An 18,535-nucleotide genomic window follows, 5' to 3' on the forward strand; every position below is an offset into this window, starting at 1 on the left:
TTACCACTTCTGCACTTGAAAGCATCCCATTTCCTCCCCAACCTCACCCCCCAAAACCCATCTCTTCAAGAAAGTTTACAACCTGCAATGACCACGCTGCCTCCTCACCAACCGGCGCTAATGCAACCCCCCAACCTACGGTCTCCTTTCCCATCATCCTGTAGAATGTAAGCCCACAAGGGCAGGGTTCTCTCCCCTCTGTACCAGTCTATCATTCTTAGTTAACAGTAAATGATACCTGTATTTTGTATGTAACCCCTTCTCATGTACGGCACCATGGAATCAATAGTGCTATATAAATAAGTAATATAATACAAGGCGCAGCGTGCCATATACACAATGTAATGTTCTTTATACGAGGTGCAGTGTGCCATATACCATGTAATGTCCCTTATACAAGGTGAAGTGTGCCATATAAACCATGTAATGTCACTTATACGAAATGCAGCATGCCATATTCCATGTAATGTCCTTTCTACATGGTGCAGCCTGCCATATAACATATAATGTCCCTTATACGAGGTGCAGCATGCCATATACACCATGTAATGTCTCTTATAAGTGGTGCAGCATGCCATATACCATGTCATGTCCCTTATACGTGGTGCAGCATGCCATATACACCATGTAATGTCTCTTCTATGTGGTGCAGCATGCCATATACCATGTAATGTCCTTTATACATGGTGCAGCATGAATATACAATGTAGTGTCCCTTATACATGGTGCAGCATGCCATATACACCATGTAATGTCTCTTCTACGTGGTGCAGCATGCCATATACCATGTAATGTCCTTTATACGTGGTGTAGCATGAATATACCATGTAGTGTCCCTTATACGTGGTGCAGCATGCCATATACACCATGTAATGTCCCTTATACGTGGTGCAGCGTGCCATACACCATGTAATGTCCCTTATGCAAGGTGCAGCATGCCATATACCATGTTGTGACGATATAACTTAAAATCTTAATTAGCCAGACGATTAGATTTGTTAATCCAAGAGAAATACCTTATTGTGTTTTATTAGAGATTGCTGGCTGTGTTTTATTAATGCTCTGCTGGCTGGTCAGTTTATGTATACTAATTTAACTTGTAAACTTGTTTATGTATACTAATTTAACTTGTAAAGTGTCCAGCATTCCAGCAATCTCATTAGTATCTCAGGAGCCTCTAACGATTGTTCAAAAATCGTCTAGGCTCATTGTGTAAGTGTTGAAAGAGAATCCAGTGGAGCCTCCAGCACAGGGACTCTCACGTGTAGATGTGATGCGGTCGACCTGAGAAAGATACCTCCACTAATGCACACTTAGCTTTGGAGCGGGAAAGTGAGAGCAGTTTTGCCATTCAGGGGGCTGAGCCCAGAGAAGCAGAAGGGACATGTGTTTCTGTAGCAGTCACACTTGAAACAGAGATTGGAGAAAGACTTTACAAGGGGAATGAGAGACATCCTTCAGGACAGCAGATTGATTGCATGGCATTACCCAAAGAGACACAGATTTGTAGTCTAAATTATTCTAGTCTAAGGGTACCGACCCTGACTGGAAAGATTCGGATCTGCACCATTGACCATCAGAGAGACATGGATACATTTTGGGGAGACCAGGGTTGGGACGAAGAAGTCACCTTGCCCCATGAATATGTTGTTTGGAGTTGCCAAAAGGGACCCACCGGTCGCCTGCAACCTCCGGAGACATTCGGAGAAGCCAGATTGGGATCTGCCGATCATCTGGCACCATGGAAACTCTTGGAGAGGCCAGGGTGGGACCCTTGGGTCTCCTAGTCTTGTACCTCGATGGACTGCTAGCTTCCTAAGCTTGCTGCTACCTCCTCTCTGTGGGGGCCTGCCAGAAGTGGGGGGCCAATGGTTGAGGTAGTCGGCCCTGGAAGTCTCCAAAGTCGGAGCTGTTCTATCCCAGTGAGCGGAGCGGAAGGGTGAGACTGTGTAATGTTGTACCATCTTGGGCATTTGCTGGGACTGTTCTGTGTGTTTATAGTAAGCTTTGTGGTTCAATAAAGTATTTCCACGCTGTTTTACCCTCACCCTGTGTTGTCTGAGTATGGTTACGCCCACGGAAGACCCCGGGTCTTCACACATGTAACGTCCCTTATACGTGGTGCAGCATACCATATACACCATGTAACGTCCCTTATACGTGGTGCAGCATACCATATACACCATGTAATGTCCCCTATATGTGGTACAGCATGCCATATTCCATGTAATGTCCCCTATACGTGGTGCAGCATTGCCATATACCATGTAATGTCCCCTATATGAGGAACAGCGTGCTATATACCATGTAATGTCCCCTATACGTGGCGCAGCATTGCCATATACCATGTAATGTCCTCTATACGTGGTGCAGCGTGTCATGTGACCTGACCACATTACTATACAGCACATTGCCACCATATATAACAACGTGCATCTCACAGTTCCCTATGAGCAGACAATTCCTGTCAGCTCCCTGGCGCCACGTGACAGTAATGATACACATCACCAGAGCTGGCTGTCACTTCCCTCACATCAATGGTCACACCGGCTGTCAATCACAGCTGCGCACCAGCACGGAAGAGATCCAAATGTGTTCTATAACCCAGGCACGCGCAGGAGGCTCCGCCTACTAGGAATATTGGCAGAAGAAGGAGCCAATGAATCACAGACACATGCGCGTCGCTTCCCCGCCTTTTTTTTGGGCGAGACCATTTACAGCCGGGAGAGGGGTTACCATTCTGCATGTATTTCGTATACAGGAGACATACTCTGTAATTCTGGTAGCAATAAATATAATGCTATAATGCACTTGACAGTATTCGGTAGTTCAGGGCTCGTCCTGAGGACGGTGTTATATTCTGCGCGGTTTACTCATAGAATTTGGTTGCGTCCCTATTTCGCCCGGTCTACGTGTCTGTCTAGGAAGCGCCGGAAATAGTGAGTGGTCGGTGCGAGTGACGCTGTGAGGGGCGGGAGCGAGCAACATGGCAGCGAGTGAGTAGTGCAGTCCGGCCGGTACAATGAATTCTGTTACACCGGGGAGAGAGGTGTGGGTGAGGCTGCGCGGGGCCCGGGGCGGACGTGACACCGAGGCCTGAGTGCGCCCAGTGTGACAGGGCCGCCAGGCTGCAGTTACCTGTCACCTCCCAGCTCTGCCCAGCCTTCTGTCCTGACGACATATATATGTCCTTGTATCGGGCTTTATCGCGATAGCTAGATCATCCTCTGAAGCCCTCAGAATACATAGTCATTGAGTGTGCGGTGTTCTCCACGACCAGTCACTAGCCGTCATCTCATTCATTGTGTTTGTTCTGACAGTAAATCCCAGGCCTGTGATACCGAGGAGCGCGGAGTCTGCTGGTCATGTCCATCTACTTAAAAGGTTATTCCCAAACACACAAGTGAGTGGGGATAGCCTTCACCCGAGAACATCCTGAACGGAGCAGAGATGCACATGCTCGGCCTCCGCTGCATTCAGGGTCTATGGACAGCACTCGGCTATTTCCATCAGTCCCATAGACAATGAATGGAGCAGAGATGCACATGCTCGGCCTCCACTGCATTCAGGGTCTATGGGGTTGCGGAGTACAGCACTGTCATTTCCATCAATACCATAGACAATGAATGAAGTGCAAATGTTCAGCATCCACGTCATTCATTGTCTATGGGATTGACAGAAATAGGTAAATGCAGTCCCATAGACCGTGGATCTAGCAGAATGCACATGACCTGCCTCCACTCCATTAATTTTCTATGCGAATTCAGAATATAGCATTCAGCTGCTTTATTCAGTCCCATAGACAATGAATGGAGCTGAGGCAGAGCGTGCACATCTCTGCTCCATTCATTGTCTATGGGACTGCTCAGTACAACATTCAGCTATTTCTGTGAATTCCATAGACAATAAGTGGAGCGGAAGCTGCAGAGCCTGGTACTCGGCATTCTAAAGATCCAATCTTATGATCACTGAGGGTACCAGTGGTTGAACCCCCTGCAATCGGGATAACTTTTTTTAGGGGAACAGGAATAACTGACTTATTAGGCCATATTTATCAGTACTGTTTAATCTTGAATGGCCTATTTCAGCCCAGTAATGAACAACTGACTATATGTAAGCCGATTGGTGGGTCATCGCTTGTTTAACATGACGACCAACGATGGAAACGGAACCATCACAATCATGGTGTCAGTAGCACATCTCCAGTTTACACAGGGCAGTGTGTTTCCAATGATGATTTTTTGCTAATATAAATGATCCGATCACATTTGCTCTGTATTAGGATTTTGTTTACTACACACTGATAATGGGAATGATCATTCGTAGACATTTGCTGATTAACCACTCATCTAAATGCAGCATAATTCTTAACAGTGCAATCATAAAATGCATCAGTTTTATCACTGCGGCTCTTTCGACTGCCTAATCTAAGTTTACACCATTTATTGGCTTACTTTGCCCGAAATGTGGGCCCAAATTGACACGTTTTTTTTGTTGCAGGGTGTTGGGTATAAGATCATGCCCCCTTTCCAGTAAACCCACGCCCCTTGTCGGACATGTCTCAGTGGCTAAAACACATAAATATGGTGCAAGTCATTGAAAGGTTTTTGGTGCCACAGAATTATGACACATTTAGTTTAATTTATTTTACTCTTTGAGCACTTAGATGAACCCACAGAAGCGCTAGTTAGAGCGTGAAACAGCTGTCGTCCACCTCCTCCCCGCACTCCCTGCTTTCCATTCATTTTATCCGAATATGAAATACAGGACTCGTATTTTTAAATAAACGGTGAGTGCAGCTATTCATCATCTCCTCTCTATTGGACCCTGATGAATTATGCCACAGGATATGCCATGACTGGTCAGTGTTAGTTACATACTTCATGGAAATTTCCTCAAACGCTATGGGGGACTTTTCAAAATTCTTACACTAGTTTTGAACCAAAGGCCCCTAAAGTAAAATGCACCAAATGTATGACGTGTGGTGTGCATCTCTGGACTGTACATGTGCCAAGAAAATGAAGTCTACGCCATCTCTGCTGCCTTCTGGCATTGATTATAGTGGGTGACCATGACCCCTTTCACAAATCCCTACCTATTCTGTTTAGTAAGTGAAGGGGCTTGTGCAGACACGGAAAAGGGCTCAAAATTTTGGTGCAAATACCCCTTTGCGCCCAATTTTTCAATGCAATCTGTTATAGGATGATAAATTCTCATCTCTGCTCCCCGGTTTCATGTTTCTTCTTGTGATGTTCGATTTAGAAATTTAGATTTCAAACATGTTAGAAGGATAAGACTAATGATGAAGACGTACAGATAGTCAGCCAGATCTTTCATGGCTTCTTGTCTCATGCTTCCTTATTTGCTTTGTCACTTCACTAATTTCAGTAATGGATGTCTGTCCACGTACAGCCTTGTGTCACTGCTCTTGTTGTCTGCCGTACCAAGTTACAAATGCTTAGCAAGATTCTTAGGTTAAAGGGGTTGTCTGGTCCATATCGATAAGTCTGCAGTCACTGTGTGTGACTGAAGACTTATGAATCCCCCCAACGCACGCACTGTGCTCTGCAAGGATTCGCCCATTTCTGAGCCAGGACGGAGGTATGTATGAGTTATACCTACAAGTATATGGAGCGAGGCCGTGCCCACTGGAGTGGCTGCAGACTTATCGATTTGGACAACACCTTTAAGTTCCCATGATGAGTTTTTGACACTGTATTTTCACTAAGCAAAAAAACCCACAATGACTTACAGTTCCAGCAAAGTGGATGGGATTTATAGAAATCTCATGCCCACTGTGTTTTGTTTTTTAACACTGCACAAACTGACGTTCACTGCTTGTTTGAAAGCTTCAATGTCAATTTCTCTTGCGGGTACACTTCGTTATACGTGCAGATTTTCACCATAGAATTGCATTAGATGTGTGAAATCCGCAGGTAAAAACCTCGTGTAATCCTCACATGACTTTATCAATGAAGTGTTGTCAAAGCCAAATACCAGGAAGTATAAAAAATGAAGCAGCTTTAGTTAACACCTTAATGACCACTAATACGGCTTTTCACTGACCTTGTGACATGAGATAATAGCACCCACTGCCCGGTGAAGATGCAGCCACTGTTAGCTGTGCACTATAGCGGATATCCTGCCCCATCAGCCACTATTGATGATGGCAGATCAATAGTGACATCGGCATCTAGATGGTTAGAAAGTGTGGGGGCTCCCTCTTTGACCTCATCAGCACCCTGAGATTGTGATTGTGTGGTCCTGATGGCTGCTATGGCAATCCACTGCCAGGTAATGGCCTTAGAGTCTGTCAGCTATAGTGGTCTGTTCAGATGTTAGCAACTTTTTAGCGGTAAAAATATAATTTTTCATTTGGCATTCCACTTGGCGTTAATTCCTGAAAAAGCAGTTTAGAATATGTTGAGGGGAGCTGCTTTTTATCGGTATCACTTTGGGGGGATTTACAATGTATAGGTCCCCCAAAGTCACAGCAAAACTGAATAGGCCCCTAAAATACGTTTTTTCAATTTTCTTGAAAAATTATTATTTTTTAAGCCATAGAGATATGTTAAAACATAGGTATTGCTATATAAAGTGACACGTCAATTTTTTTTAAAAAAAAATGGCTTGGTCACTGAGGGGTTAAATGTGACCTTCCAAAAACGCAAGTAACCTAACTTAGGCCACGTGCACACGTTGAGTATCTGAAGAGTTTTTTACCTCAGTATGTGTAAGCCAAAACCAGGAGTGGGTGATAAATACAGAAGTGGTGACGTGTTTCTATTAGGCCACGTGCACACATTCAGTATTTGGTCAGTATTTTACCTCAGTATTTGTCAGTCAAATCCAGCAGTGGGTGATAAATACAGAATTGGTGACGTGTTTCTATTATACTTTTCCTCTGATTGTTCCTCACCTGGTTTTGGCTTATAAATACTGAACGTGTGAATGTGGCCTTACATATGTAGAAATGCTGCAGGGAATTTGCAACCTCAAAAACTCACCAAATACTCATCATGGGAACGTAGCGTTACTCAACTTCTTTCTTTTAGGCTGTGTTCACATGCAGCGGTTTTTTTGCAGCCAAAATCTGCTCTCTTGGCAGTAAAAACGCCCGTTTTTCCGCTGAAAAAAAGCTGCAGTTATCAAATTCAGTCAGGGGGAAAAAAAACAAGTGTCTGCATGACATTTCTGAAATCTCACAGCTTTTGCTGCTACTGTAAAAAGTAGCTTATACTTTGCATAAAAAAGTCCAAAATAGCCATGTGTGAACTTAGCCTATCAGTGCATGTACCTACTCACTACTAACGAGAATGGTACGACTGCTTGAGTGGATGACGGCTCCATGCAGGAGTGCGGACTGAAATAACATCATGTGAAATAAGGAAGGCTATTTCTAAAGCATTTTGGCTACAAATATACAGCTTCAGCCTCATTCACACAGCTGTATAATAGACCTCAGTTAGCAGTGATCTGTATTAAAGGCTCTTATAGCAATCTATAGGCTATAGAGTAAGTTGATAAGTGAGGAAGCGGGCTTGGATTGAAGTAAAACTCATAGCCAGCACTGTGCAGGCTGCACACATATAATTCACTACTGTTGATAACTTTTTGTGCAAAATAAATTTCATAGATTTAGATCAATGGGACCCTTACTTCTTCATGACACCGCATGTACCAGGTGACCATGCTCTGTGCAGAAGTCCTGGCCATTGCTACCTATTAGATCAGTTTTCCACTTCCCTATTTCCACTACAGGACAGCCGCTCACCCTTTCTTCTGTACTGTTTTGCACTTGAGCTCTCCACACATTACAAAGTTTTGTTCTCTTGTTGCTGTTTATTGTATTATTACTGTAGATCAGGGTTAGGGAACCTTTTTTTTCCAACGGCCATTTGGATATTTATACCATCCGGCGGGGGCCGTACAAATCACGCTAACTCCTCCCGCAAAGAACATCCTGGCACTGGTATTAGGATGTAATCTTTCACTGCACGCGCCTCATCGTTCAGTAGTGAAAACTGCATGCGTGTGCTCACAGATCAAAAAGAAATTAAACGTCCAGCGGCCATCAAAACACAGCTGCCAACCAAGCACTGTGGTCCCCGGGAATCTGCTGGGGGAGCCAGATAAAAGGTCATCGAGGGCTGTAAATGGCCCTCAGGCCTGAGGTTCCCCAGCCCTGCTGTAGATGGAAGTTGTCTGTCTTCTCTGTTCTGTTTGTGTACATTTTTTGCAATCAATAATTTTTGATAGGACATCTTCCTATAAATGTAAGTCCTTGAGTTTCACACGGTTTGTTACACCATAAGGCTGCGTGCCCACTATGCGTTTTTCAAGCGTTTTTGCCGCGGAATTTCCGCAGCGAAAAAAGCTTAAAAACCGCTTGGTAATACGTGCCCCATGGTCTCCAATGATAATCCGCATGTGCTGTGCACATGCTGCGGAGATTTCCACTGCGGATTATCATTGCGGAAAAATACGCAGCATGTCCGTTAATTTTGCGGACACCAGCGTAATTGCCGCCATTGACTTGCATTGAATTGCTTTATATCTGCGTGAGTACATGTGCACATGCGGATATTAAGCGATTCAGTGTGCGGATGGTACCCGAGTCTGGAGAAGAGGAGACTCTCCTCCAGACCCGGGTACCATGGTACCTGTTCAAAAAAGAATTTAAAATAAAAAATAAACATACTCACCTTCTGATGTCCCCTAGTCTCCTGTACGATGCATCCGGTCTCTTGTACTGCTCACGATGGTCTAAAAGGACCTGTGGTGACGTCATTTAGTCATGTGACAGGTCGCGCGACTGCTGACGTCGGCGGTCGCGTGACCTGTCACATGACTAAATGACGTCACCGCAGGTCCTTTTAGACCATCGCGAGCCGTACAAGAGACCGGATGCACCGGAGAAAAGACCAATCGGTCAAAAGGGCAATCGGAAGGTAAGTATGTTTATTTTTTACCATTTTTATTCTTTTTTTTTTTTAACTATTAACTTGGTCACACTATATAAATCCATGCCGGTTGCATGTATTTATATAGTGTGACCAAGTTGTCAAGCACTTTTCCAAGTGATGCTAAAATCGCTTGGAAAAGCGCTTGATAACCCGCATGCAGAAATGCATGCAAAAACGCTTGACAAACGCTTCTACCTGGCAGGAAAAACGCATGTAAAAACCGCATGCGTTTTTCCTGCCAGGGAGAATCGGAAAAAATCTGCAGCATTTCTGCATCGTGGGCACCTAGCCTAACTTGGCCTATTGAATAAGTAGCTATATAATTGCATCACTAGACACAAATCATGCTCAGGAGGCTGTGAAAGGTGGATGAAATCGCTGTAAGTGCCATAGCATTTTAATAGCCTGGCTGATGAGAACAACTTAAAGGGGTATTCCCATCTCCAAGATCTTATCCCAATATGTAGTAGAAATAATAATATTAGAAATGTAGTATTGTTCTTCTGATAAGCTATGTCGTTTACCCCATGTGCAGTGCATTGCAGTAGCTTAAGTATTCATGAGTACAACCACTCATATAGTGACAGTGGTCGTAACCATGGATATCTAAGCTACTGCAATGTCCTGCACATAGAGTAAGTGACATAGCGAATCAGAAGAACTACACTACATTTCTAATTGGAGGTATTTGCTAATAATATTATCATTACACCTACTGTATATTGGATTAGGATTTTGGAGATGGACATATCCCTTTTAACTTTAGATTCAGTTCTCATTACGAAGTCACCTAAGTAAATGGGGACAGGAACAAAATCGAGTTTGATAAAAGAATATTACAGACATTACATGTGCTACTACTATTGGGATAGGATCTTGGAGATGGGAATACCCGTACAAGTATATATTTAATAGAGATCTTTTTTTCAAAAAGGCAGATTCTTTTGCTTTATTTTTTTCAGCATGGTGGTGAAATATGGAGTATTGTGGTTCTAATATTGTGTCTCATGCTAACAATGAATGTGATCCTTTCCTTACAGTTCCACAGTCAGCGTTCCTGTTAGTACTCGCTCTCTTGGCCATCGTACATGCTTTGACCCCCAGCCATTATCTGACCCACGCCGATGTGGAGAGACTAAAAGATGCCTTGGAACACCCGCCATTTGACATGGAGAACGCATATTACTACTTTGTAGGCTTTAAACATCTCGGGGCAAGTGTAGCAGATGAAAAGGTGAGACTGGGCAATTAAGACGCTTCATCTGCCATTTTGTTTATGCTCGAAAAAGGCCACTTTCTGGCCGAAAAACATTTCTATTGTGATGCATTTTGGATGAATAAAGGACTAGAATCATCTCTCTGGTGCCTTGGAATTGATTTTTCTCTAATTTGCTGTTAACTTGGTGGAAAGTTGTCCCGAGGTAGCACAGAGCCTGTGGAGTGGTGCAAAGGGAACTACCATTATAGACACTGTAGCTTAAAGGGAACCTGACAAGAAATTCATGCTGCCTGAACCACGAGTAGCATGGAATCGGATACTAGCTGCGTTACTTCAATGATTCAGAAAAAATATACTTTGAAAAACTGGCCAGAGCTATGCTTCTTGGAATGATCTATCAATCTAGGGTTCAAGCTGGTCAGGGAGAAGGTGCACGGGTACCGGCCTTTTGGACTAGTCATCCAAAACGTGTAATCTCTGGCTGACTTTTCAAAGTATGTTTTCCACAGTGTGCCAGAAATTGATCACATGTTATAGTAATATGAAGACATTTATGCAGGTGATTTCTCCTATCCATTTGGTCGGTTCTAAGCCTAAAGCAAAACTAGCAAAAAAAAAAGTATGTTAAACTACACTTTACATCTTTATAGACCAGGTGTTTCAATTCATTCCACGTGCATAATGTATCGTTTTTCGATAGGAAATTCAAAGTAAGTACACCAGATATCTATTTAATGTATACCGTTTTTATGACATCTGGAGTCGGCTCTGCCTTAACCCATTCCCAATGTGTTCTGTACATGAACGTCACATGTCTGGTGTCTGTGTATGGCACGGGCTCAGGAGCTCAGCTGGCTGCAAACACAATGGATGCCATCCGTGTGTGGTCCATTTTTCAGACTGCTTGACAAGAGAATCTTGAGACGCCTCCAAGTGGTGTCCATTTGTTTTCTCTCTCCCCTGATCTATAGACTTGGAATGGCGAGTTTGATCCAATATTCTGATCAATATCGGACAAGTCTCCGTATTTTTGTGCGAACCGCTCGGTCCAAAGAAAAAATCTGATGTGAACTACCCCATAGACTATATGGACATGATTAAATAAATGGTGTCAATCAGAACACTACAACTCACTATGGCTATATTGAGGAAAAACACAAAGACTCAAAAAATGGAAAATTCCTCTGGAGAGAAGGGGTTAACCTAGTTCATCATCATACTGTACTTCTGAAATGTATAATACTCATCAGTTACATATATGCCCAGTGGTTGCAGTGTTGTGCTGCATGTATGTATGTTCACCATTTACTTTTTCCCCCTCACAGGCCGCCTGTAATTTTATTCGCTCTAACGTTGATAGCAGTAATGTGGATTCACTGTTTTACGCTGCTCAATCCAGTCAAGCCTTATCCCAGTGTGAGGTAGGTCAGCGGAGGTAGGGCAGATTATTCTGCTTAATTCTTCAGTGTTGTCAGGCTTCTGATGTCCGCTACATTTTCCTAGGTACCTATCTCTAATGAAACCAGAGACCTTCTGCTAGGTGCTGTCAGTGAAGATTCCTCCATCACCCAAATCTACCATGCAGTAGGGGCCCTCAATGGCTTTGGCCTGCCTGTGGCCTCACAAGAAGTGGTCAGTGCCCTGGCCACCAGACTCAGTAAAGAAGAGAATGTCCTGGCGTAAGTATCTCCACAAAACAATTTAAAGCTAACTTTCCCATATTGCCTTATTGTAGGTATTTGCATAATTGAAGGGATTGGCCGCAAGTTCTTTTCATGTGAACTAACTGCCATAGAAAAGCACTTTATTCAATATCTCACTTTCTTCTGTAACCTGAGCTGCTCTCCTCGTAAATTTAATCTCTGGCTGAGAATTTCTTGATTTCATATTCTGTCATTTGTCAATTTAAAATTTTAAAAAAATGTGGGGGTTATTGATAGTAGCTTCCAGGGTAGTGCATTCCAGAAAACTGGCGCAGCACAAGAGAAGTCTTGGAGACGGAAGTGGGAGGTTCGGATTATGGAGGATGTTAGTCTTGGTTTCAGAACGGAGAGCTTGTGTAAAGTGATAGCCAGAGATGAGGGAGGAGATGTATGGTGATGCAGAACTGTGGAGAGCTTTGTTGGTAAGAGCAATGAGTTTATATTGTACTCTGAAGTGGATGGGTAACCAGTGCAATGACTGGCATAGAGTGGAGGCATCGTTGTAGCAGCTGGACAGAAATACGAGCCTGGCTGCCGCATTCAGGATGGATTTGAGAGGAGAAAATTTGGTAAGAGGAAGACCGATCAGTAGAGAGCTGCAGCAGTCCAGACGAGAATGAGTAAGAGTGACAGAGTTTTGCAGTTTCAAAGTTGAGAAAAGGTCGGATTCTGGAGATATTTTTTAGATGCCAGTGACATGAGCAAGTGAGTGATTGAATATAGGGAAGGAAAGTTGTGTGTCAAATATGACCCCAAGACAGCGAGCATGCTGTTTAGGAGTTATGGTTGAACCACCCAAGGAAATTGCTATATCAGGTTTAGGAAGGTCATTAGAGGGGGGGAGGAAACGAAAAGTTCAGGTTTGGGGAGATAGAGGGAGGACATGATGTTAGAGACTGAAGGGGGTGATGTCAGGAGGCGATGTGTATAATTGGGTATCATCAGCATATAAATGGTACTGGAAACCAAATGTGTTAATGGTTTTTCCAATAGAGACAGTATATAGGGAGAAGAGTCCTAGGGTCCTAGGAATGAGCCTTGGGGAACCCCGACAGTAAGGGGAAAAGGAGAGGAAGATGGGCCTGCAAATGATATAGTGAAGGAGTGGTCAGAGCGTTAGTAGGAGAACCTAGAGGGAGCAGTTACTTTGAGGCCTATAGAGCGGAGCATAGTGAAGAGGAGCTGGTGGTTCACAGTGTCAAATGCTGCAGAGAGCAGTGACCATTAGGCTAGGGTCACACTAGCATATTTTCTTTCATCTGAGAGAATCAGGTCAATTATGCAAAGTGTGATCACATTGTGATTTGATTCTCTCGGATGAGGAGAAGGTGGAGAAAAAACTTTCTCCATCTTCTCCATTCTGTCAGTTTGTGGAAATCTGACTGCAATCATATGTCATCTGAGTGCAGTCCGATGTTTTCTATGGACTCATTGACTTGCACGGCTGAGTGTGATTCGAATATCAGATCTAACTCTGGCATGGTGCAAATTTTTCCTCAGACCAGCTTAGTTAAGGGAAAAATCGGGCGTGTGCACGGCCCCATAGAATAACATTAGTCCGAGTACGATCCAATGTTTTGTCGGATGGCACTCAGACTAAGAATACGGCCATGTGCATGAGTCCTTTTTATTTGGCTGTTAATGGATCGTTAAAGACTTTAGTGAGGGCAGTTTCAGTAGAGTGTAAAAAAGCAGAAACCGGATTGTAAAGGGTCAAGAAGAGTGATATGAGAGTGGAACAATGTCCTAGGACTTTAGATATAAAGGGGGGAGGCGTTAGAGACTGTGTGTTATATATGTATGTGTGTGTGTACACAGTGGCATGTAAAAATTTGGGCTATCCTGGTCAAAATTACTGTTATTGTGATCAGTTAAGCAAGTTGAAGATGGAATGATCTCTAAAAGGCCTAAAGTTAAAGATGACATATTTCCTTTGAATTTTAGGCAAAAAAAAATATAAATCTTCTTCATCTTTTCCCCTCCCCCATGACAGCACACCTTGAGAGAGGATCCGCCCCACCAAGGACAGGAAACCGTCTGAAATAAAAGGGCGGTACCTCTCCCTCGCTTCAGTTGGTTTCCTGTCCTTGATGGGGAACCTGTCTGGAAGAAAGAAGACTTACCTGGGGCTGTCCCGGTGTGGAAGAGCGGGCACTGGCCTGTGCACCGGGTTCAGTATCCCAGAAGCGCCGTCCGCAGCTTCCCCTGGGGTCTCTGCGCCGAGCGGGGCGCACGCGGTGAGGCAGGCTCTGTCCTCCCGGAGACCGCGGCGCCGTCCTCCCCCTGCAGTGTGGAACGCTTCCGGGTGTGACGCGCCTGACGTCACGGCGCAGGGCACGCTGGGAGCGGCGCGCTGGGTGACGTCAGGAGGCGGCGCCGATCCAAGATGGCGGCGCCCATCGGAGCGTCCCAGGCCGGTTTTTTTCAACGGAGCTCCGGCCTGGCGAAGGGGGAGGACCCACAGACCGGAGGAGGCTGGATGGCCCTATATTTAAGGGGGGGGAGCTTTCCTGAAAGCGTGGTGCGCTTCTGAGACATGGCTGATCCAGATAGCCAGGAGCAGCAGCTTACCCCCCCACCTCAGCAACAGAAGCAGAGGGATGCATCGTATACAGACAGCCGCTCGAGTAATCGTAGTGGCAGCCGCAGGAGTAAGGCTTCGAGCGCCTCGGGACCATCCAGAATGGAATCATCAGTTCCGCGACAGCCTCCGAATCCGGTACCCGTTTGTGACCTCCGAGGGTGAGTGAGCTTCGTGAATGTCACTGATTAGTAACGGGAAGTCTCTTATGTGCTTCCTTTTTTTAGGAGCCTAAGAAGAGTAGTGCCAAGCAAAAGCATAGGATGTGTGCCCTTTGCCAAGCTTCTCTCTCAGTAGAGTGGCAGAAACCACTTTGCCAGGGCTGTGTAACCAAAACCATAGCTGAGAATTCCCAGGATTTTGCTGCAAATTTAAAGTCCATAGTACATGCAGAAGTTCAGGGGTCCCTGAAGGGGTTCCTTAGAGGGAAGAAAAGGCCCCGTAGAGAGGTTTCCTCCGTCTCTGATTCCTCCCAGTCCGAGGAGCAGTGGGATTCATCGTCCTCTTCCTCATCGGGGGGCGGTAGACCCTGCTTCCCCATTGAGAATACAGACAGACTGGTTAGGGCAGTAAGATCAACCATGGGTCTGGAGGAAGAGAGAGCATCTAAATCCCGGGAGGACATCATGTTTGCGGGCTTGGGAGAGCGGAAGAGACGCTCATTTCCGGTGAACAGTAAGATTCAGGGCCTCATTGACCGGGAGTGGAGGAGACCTGAGAGATCAGGGGCTTTACCCTCCTTCTCCAAAAGAAGGTACCCCTTCGAAGAGAAGGATGCGGAACCTTGGGATAAGATCCCCAAGGTGGACGGGACTGTGGCAAGGTCATCAAAGAGATCTTCCCTGCCCTTGGAGGACTCTGGCGTCCTAAAAGATGCCCTGGATAAAAGAGCTGACTCCTTCCTGCGCCACACGTGGGAGGCGGCAGCAGGTGGCCTAAAACCAGCGGTGGCTAGCACCTGTGTGGCGAGGTCCTTGATGGTGTGGCTTCAACAGCTGGAAGACCAGCTTAAAGATAAAAAGGTCTCCAGACAGGCAATACTTGCAGAGCTACCTTTAATTCAAACAGCATCGGCCTTCCTGGCCGACTCTTCAGCTGACTCGGTCAGACTGTCAGCTAGGGCAGCGGGACTATCCAACACAGCCAGGCGGGCCTTGTGGCTCAAGGGTTGCCCAGGCGACCTACCTTCGAAACAGAAACTGTGCTCCCTCCCGTGTGACGGTAGACTCCTGTTTGGCCAAAAGTTAGAGGACCTGTTAGAAAAAGCAGGCGATAAAACCAAAGGGTTCCCGGGATTTTCGGGGGAACCAAGAAGATTTAGTTTTCGGAGGAGAAAATTTAACTGGGGTCGTCCTCCGGGAGACAAAAAGAAATGGGAAGCCAAGTCCAAAAAAGAATCGGGCTACATGTTTGGAGGACCATCCTCGAGTTCGAAGAGATCCTCCCAATGACGCCAGGCTGGAAGTGGGTGGAAGGCTTTCCCACTTTTTTCCAGCTTGGGACGCGATAACAACAAACCCATGGATTCTGAAAATTATCAGTGGGGGCCTGAAGATCCAGTTCAGCCAGACCCCCTGGCGGACCTTTGTGGTTACCCCCCTACGAAAGGTCCAGGAAGAACAATTAGCCCTGGAAACAGAAGTGTTAGAGTTAGTAGGAAAGCAGGTCCTTCTCGAAGTACCAGCAACACAGAGAGGGAGGGGGTTCTATTCCCCACTATTCATGATAAAAAAAACAAACGGGTCCTTAAGGACCATCATCAACCTCAGGAGTCTGAACCAAGTAGTAGAAAACCAGACTTTCAAAATGGAGTCAGTAGGCTCGGCAGTGAAGCTCTTACATCGCAACTGCTTTATGGCTGTAATAGACTTGAAGGACACATATTATCACGTCCCAATCCATCCGGAGTATCAGAAGTATCTGAGAGTAGCCCTGTTTATTCAGGGGAAGCTGAGGCATTTTCAGTTTGCTGCCCTACCCTTTGGCCTCTCCATTGCCCCGAGAATATTTACGAAACTAATAGCAGAAGTGACAGCCTTCCTACGGATCAAGAATGTAGTGATCGTGCCATATTTAGACGACTTCTTGATAATAGGGAAAACAGAAGCCCACTGCTCCAGTTAGCTCCTAGTGGTCACGGAAGTGTTGCATCAGCTGGGGTGGTTAGTAAATTTCCAAAAATCAAGACTAACCCCCTCCAGGACTCAGACCTTTCTGGGTCTAATCCTAGACTCTCGTCGTCAAACCTGCTTCCTCCCAGAGGACAAAATCTGCAGGTTAATTGCATTAGTCTCGAAGGCCATTCAAGCTCCAGAGATGTCTCTGAGAGAGGCAATGTCCCTCCTGGGTTCTATGACGGCCTGTCTCCCAGCAGTAATGTGGGCCCAGGGGCATATGAGGCGGCTTCAGTGGGAGGTCCTGTCAGCACAGAGGTCCTGCAATGGGCGTTTAGAAGGCAGGCTCTCTCTCTCCCCAGAAGTAGTAGATTCTCTTTCGTGGTGGACAGTCAGGGGAAATCTGACCACAGGCGTTTAATGGTCCAGATCGATAGATCGGGTAGTTACGACCGACGCAAGCAGTTCCGGATGGGGGGGTCATCTGGCAGAACTCTCAATACAGGGTCACTGGGCTTACCACGAGAGGGGATCATCCTCAAACTTAAAGGAGCTTTGGGCAGTAGAAAGATCCCTCAGGGGCTTCCTCCCTCACATCCAAAATCACCATGTCCAGGTCAGGTCCGACAACCGGACCGCAGTAGCCTATGTGAATCCCAAGGAGGGACAAGGTCACGCCCTCTGATGGTGGTGGCAGACAGGATCCTTGGTCTAGCAGAGCGAAACCTCCTATCCCTCAGCGCCCTTCACATAAAGGGGATAGAAAACGTGAAGGCAGATTTTCTAAGCCGCCATACCCTAAGACAGGGGGAGTGGGGGTTGAACCCGGAGGTCTTCCATCAGATTGTCCAGTTATGGGGGCAGCCAGACATAGACCTGTTCGCCACAAGGGCAAACAGAAAGGTGCAGAGATTTTGCTCCCTAAATCCGGCAGAAAATCCCCATGCCATAGATGCCCTCCAGATTCCTTGGGGGTTCAGGAAGGCCTATGCCTTTCCGCCATTAGTGATGATTCCAGTAGTGGTGAGGAAGATCCGGGAGGAAGGCGCCAGGGTGATTTTGATAGCCCCTTTTTGGCCCAAGAGGCCTTGGTTCTCTCTGCTTCGGCTAATGTCGGTGTCAGATCCCTGGATTCTACCAGAGAGGCCGGACCTTCTCATGCAGGGACCAGTATTCCATGCCCAGGCCAGGGGATTCCATCTTTCGGCATGGAATTTGAGAGGTCGCTATTGAGTAGCAAGGGGTTTTCACCAGGCTTAGTTTCTACTTTATTGGGGAGCAGAAAACCGATTACAACTAAGATTTATAGCAGGGTTTGGGGTAAATTCCTAGAGGTTATAGATATTCCGCTATCGAGCAAACCTCCGATCAGAGGGATCCTGGAATTTCTGCAAAAGGGGCGGGACCTGGGTCTAGCTACAGGGACCCTTAAGGTTCAAGTTTCAGCTTTGGGAGCACTCTACAATTGTAATCTGGCTGGGAATAGGTGGATCTCGAGGTTTATCAAGTCCTGTGCCAGAGCTGGACCGGTTAGGTCCATGGGTGTTCCTCCTTGGGACCTGAATTTAGTCTTGAACGCTCTTACTAGTGAACCATTCGAACCCCTACACAAGGTTTCTCCAAAAATTCTCACCCTTAAGACCATCCTTCTAGTGGCCTTAACATCAGCCCGTAGGGTGGGGGATCTGCAGGCCCTCTCGGTTAATCCTCCTTACACACAAATCTTTGAGGATAGGGTCACCTTGCGGCCAGATCCAGCATACCTTCCCAAGGTGGTATCTAGATTTCACCGTAGTCAGGAGATTGTGCTACCCTCGTTCTGCAGCAATCCCAAGAACCCAGGGGAAGTCAGGTTCCATAGCCTAGATGTTAGGAGGTCCCTGCTACAGTACATTCACATGACTAGTCTGTGGAGGAAAGACTGTTCTCTGTTCCTGGCCTTTCAAGGGTGT

The 18,535-nt window shown here is 45.9% G+C and overlaps 1 protein-coding gene across 3 annotated transcripts in view; it reads left to right on the forward strand.

Moving 5' to 3' along the window:
• The first annotated feature begins 2,858 nt into the window (after positions 1-2,858).
• Positions 2,859-18,535, forward strand: part of RPN2 (ribophorin II) — a 40,660-nt gene continuing 24,983 nt past the window's right edge. For 2 of the 3 annotated variants that reach the window (XM_073683841.1, XM_073683842.1), the window contains exons 1-4: positions 2,859-2,996; positions 10,007-10,200; positions 11,511-11,606; positions 11,689-11,864. In XM_073683841.1, the coding sequence (XP_073539942.1) occupies positions 2,987-2,996; positions 10,007-10,200; positions 11,511-11,606; positions 11,689-11,864 (476 nt within the window). In that variant the 5' untranslated portion in view covers positions 2,859-2,986. Of the gene's footprint in view, positions 2,997-4,680; positions 4,790-10,006; positions 10,201-11,510; positions 11,607-11,688; positions 11,865-18,535 lie in introns of those variants that run through there. The other variant, XM_073683843.1, reaches the window with a different exon arrangement.

Source organism: Phyllobates terribilis, unplaced genomic scaffold (assembly GCF_046119375.1).
Source record: "Phyllobates terribilis strain yellow unplaced genomic scaffold, ASM4611937v1 Scaffold_5__5_contigs__length_657084704, whole genome shotgun sequence".
NCBI lineage: Eukaryota > Metazoa > Chordata > Amphibia > Anura > Dendrobatidae > Phyllobates > Phyllobates terribilis.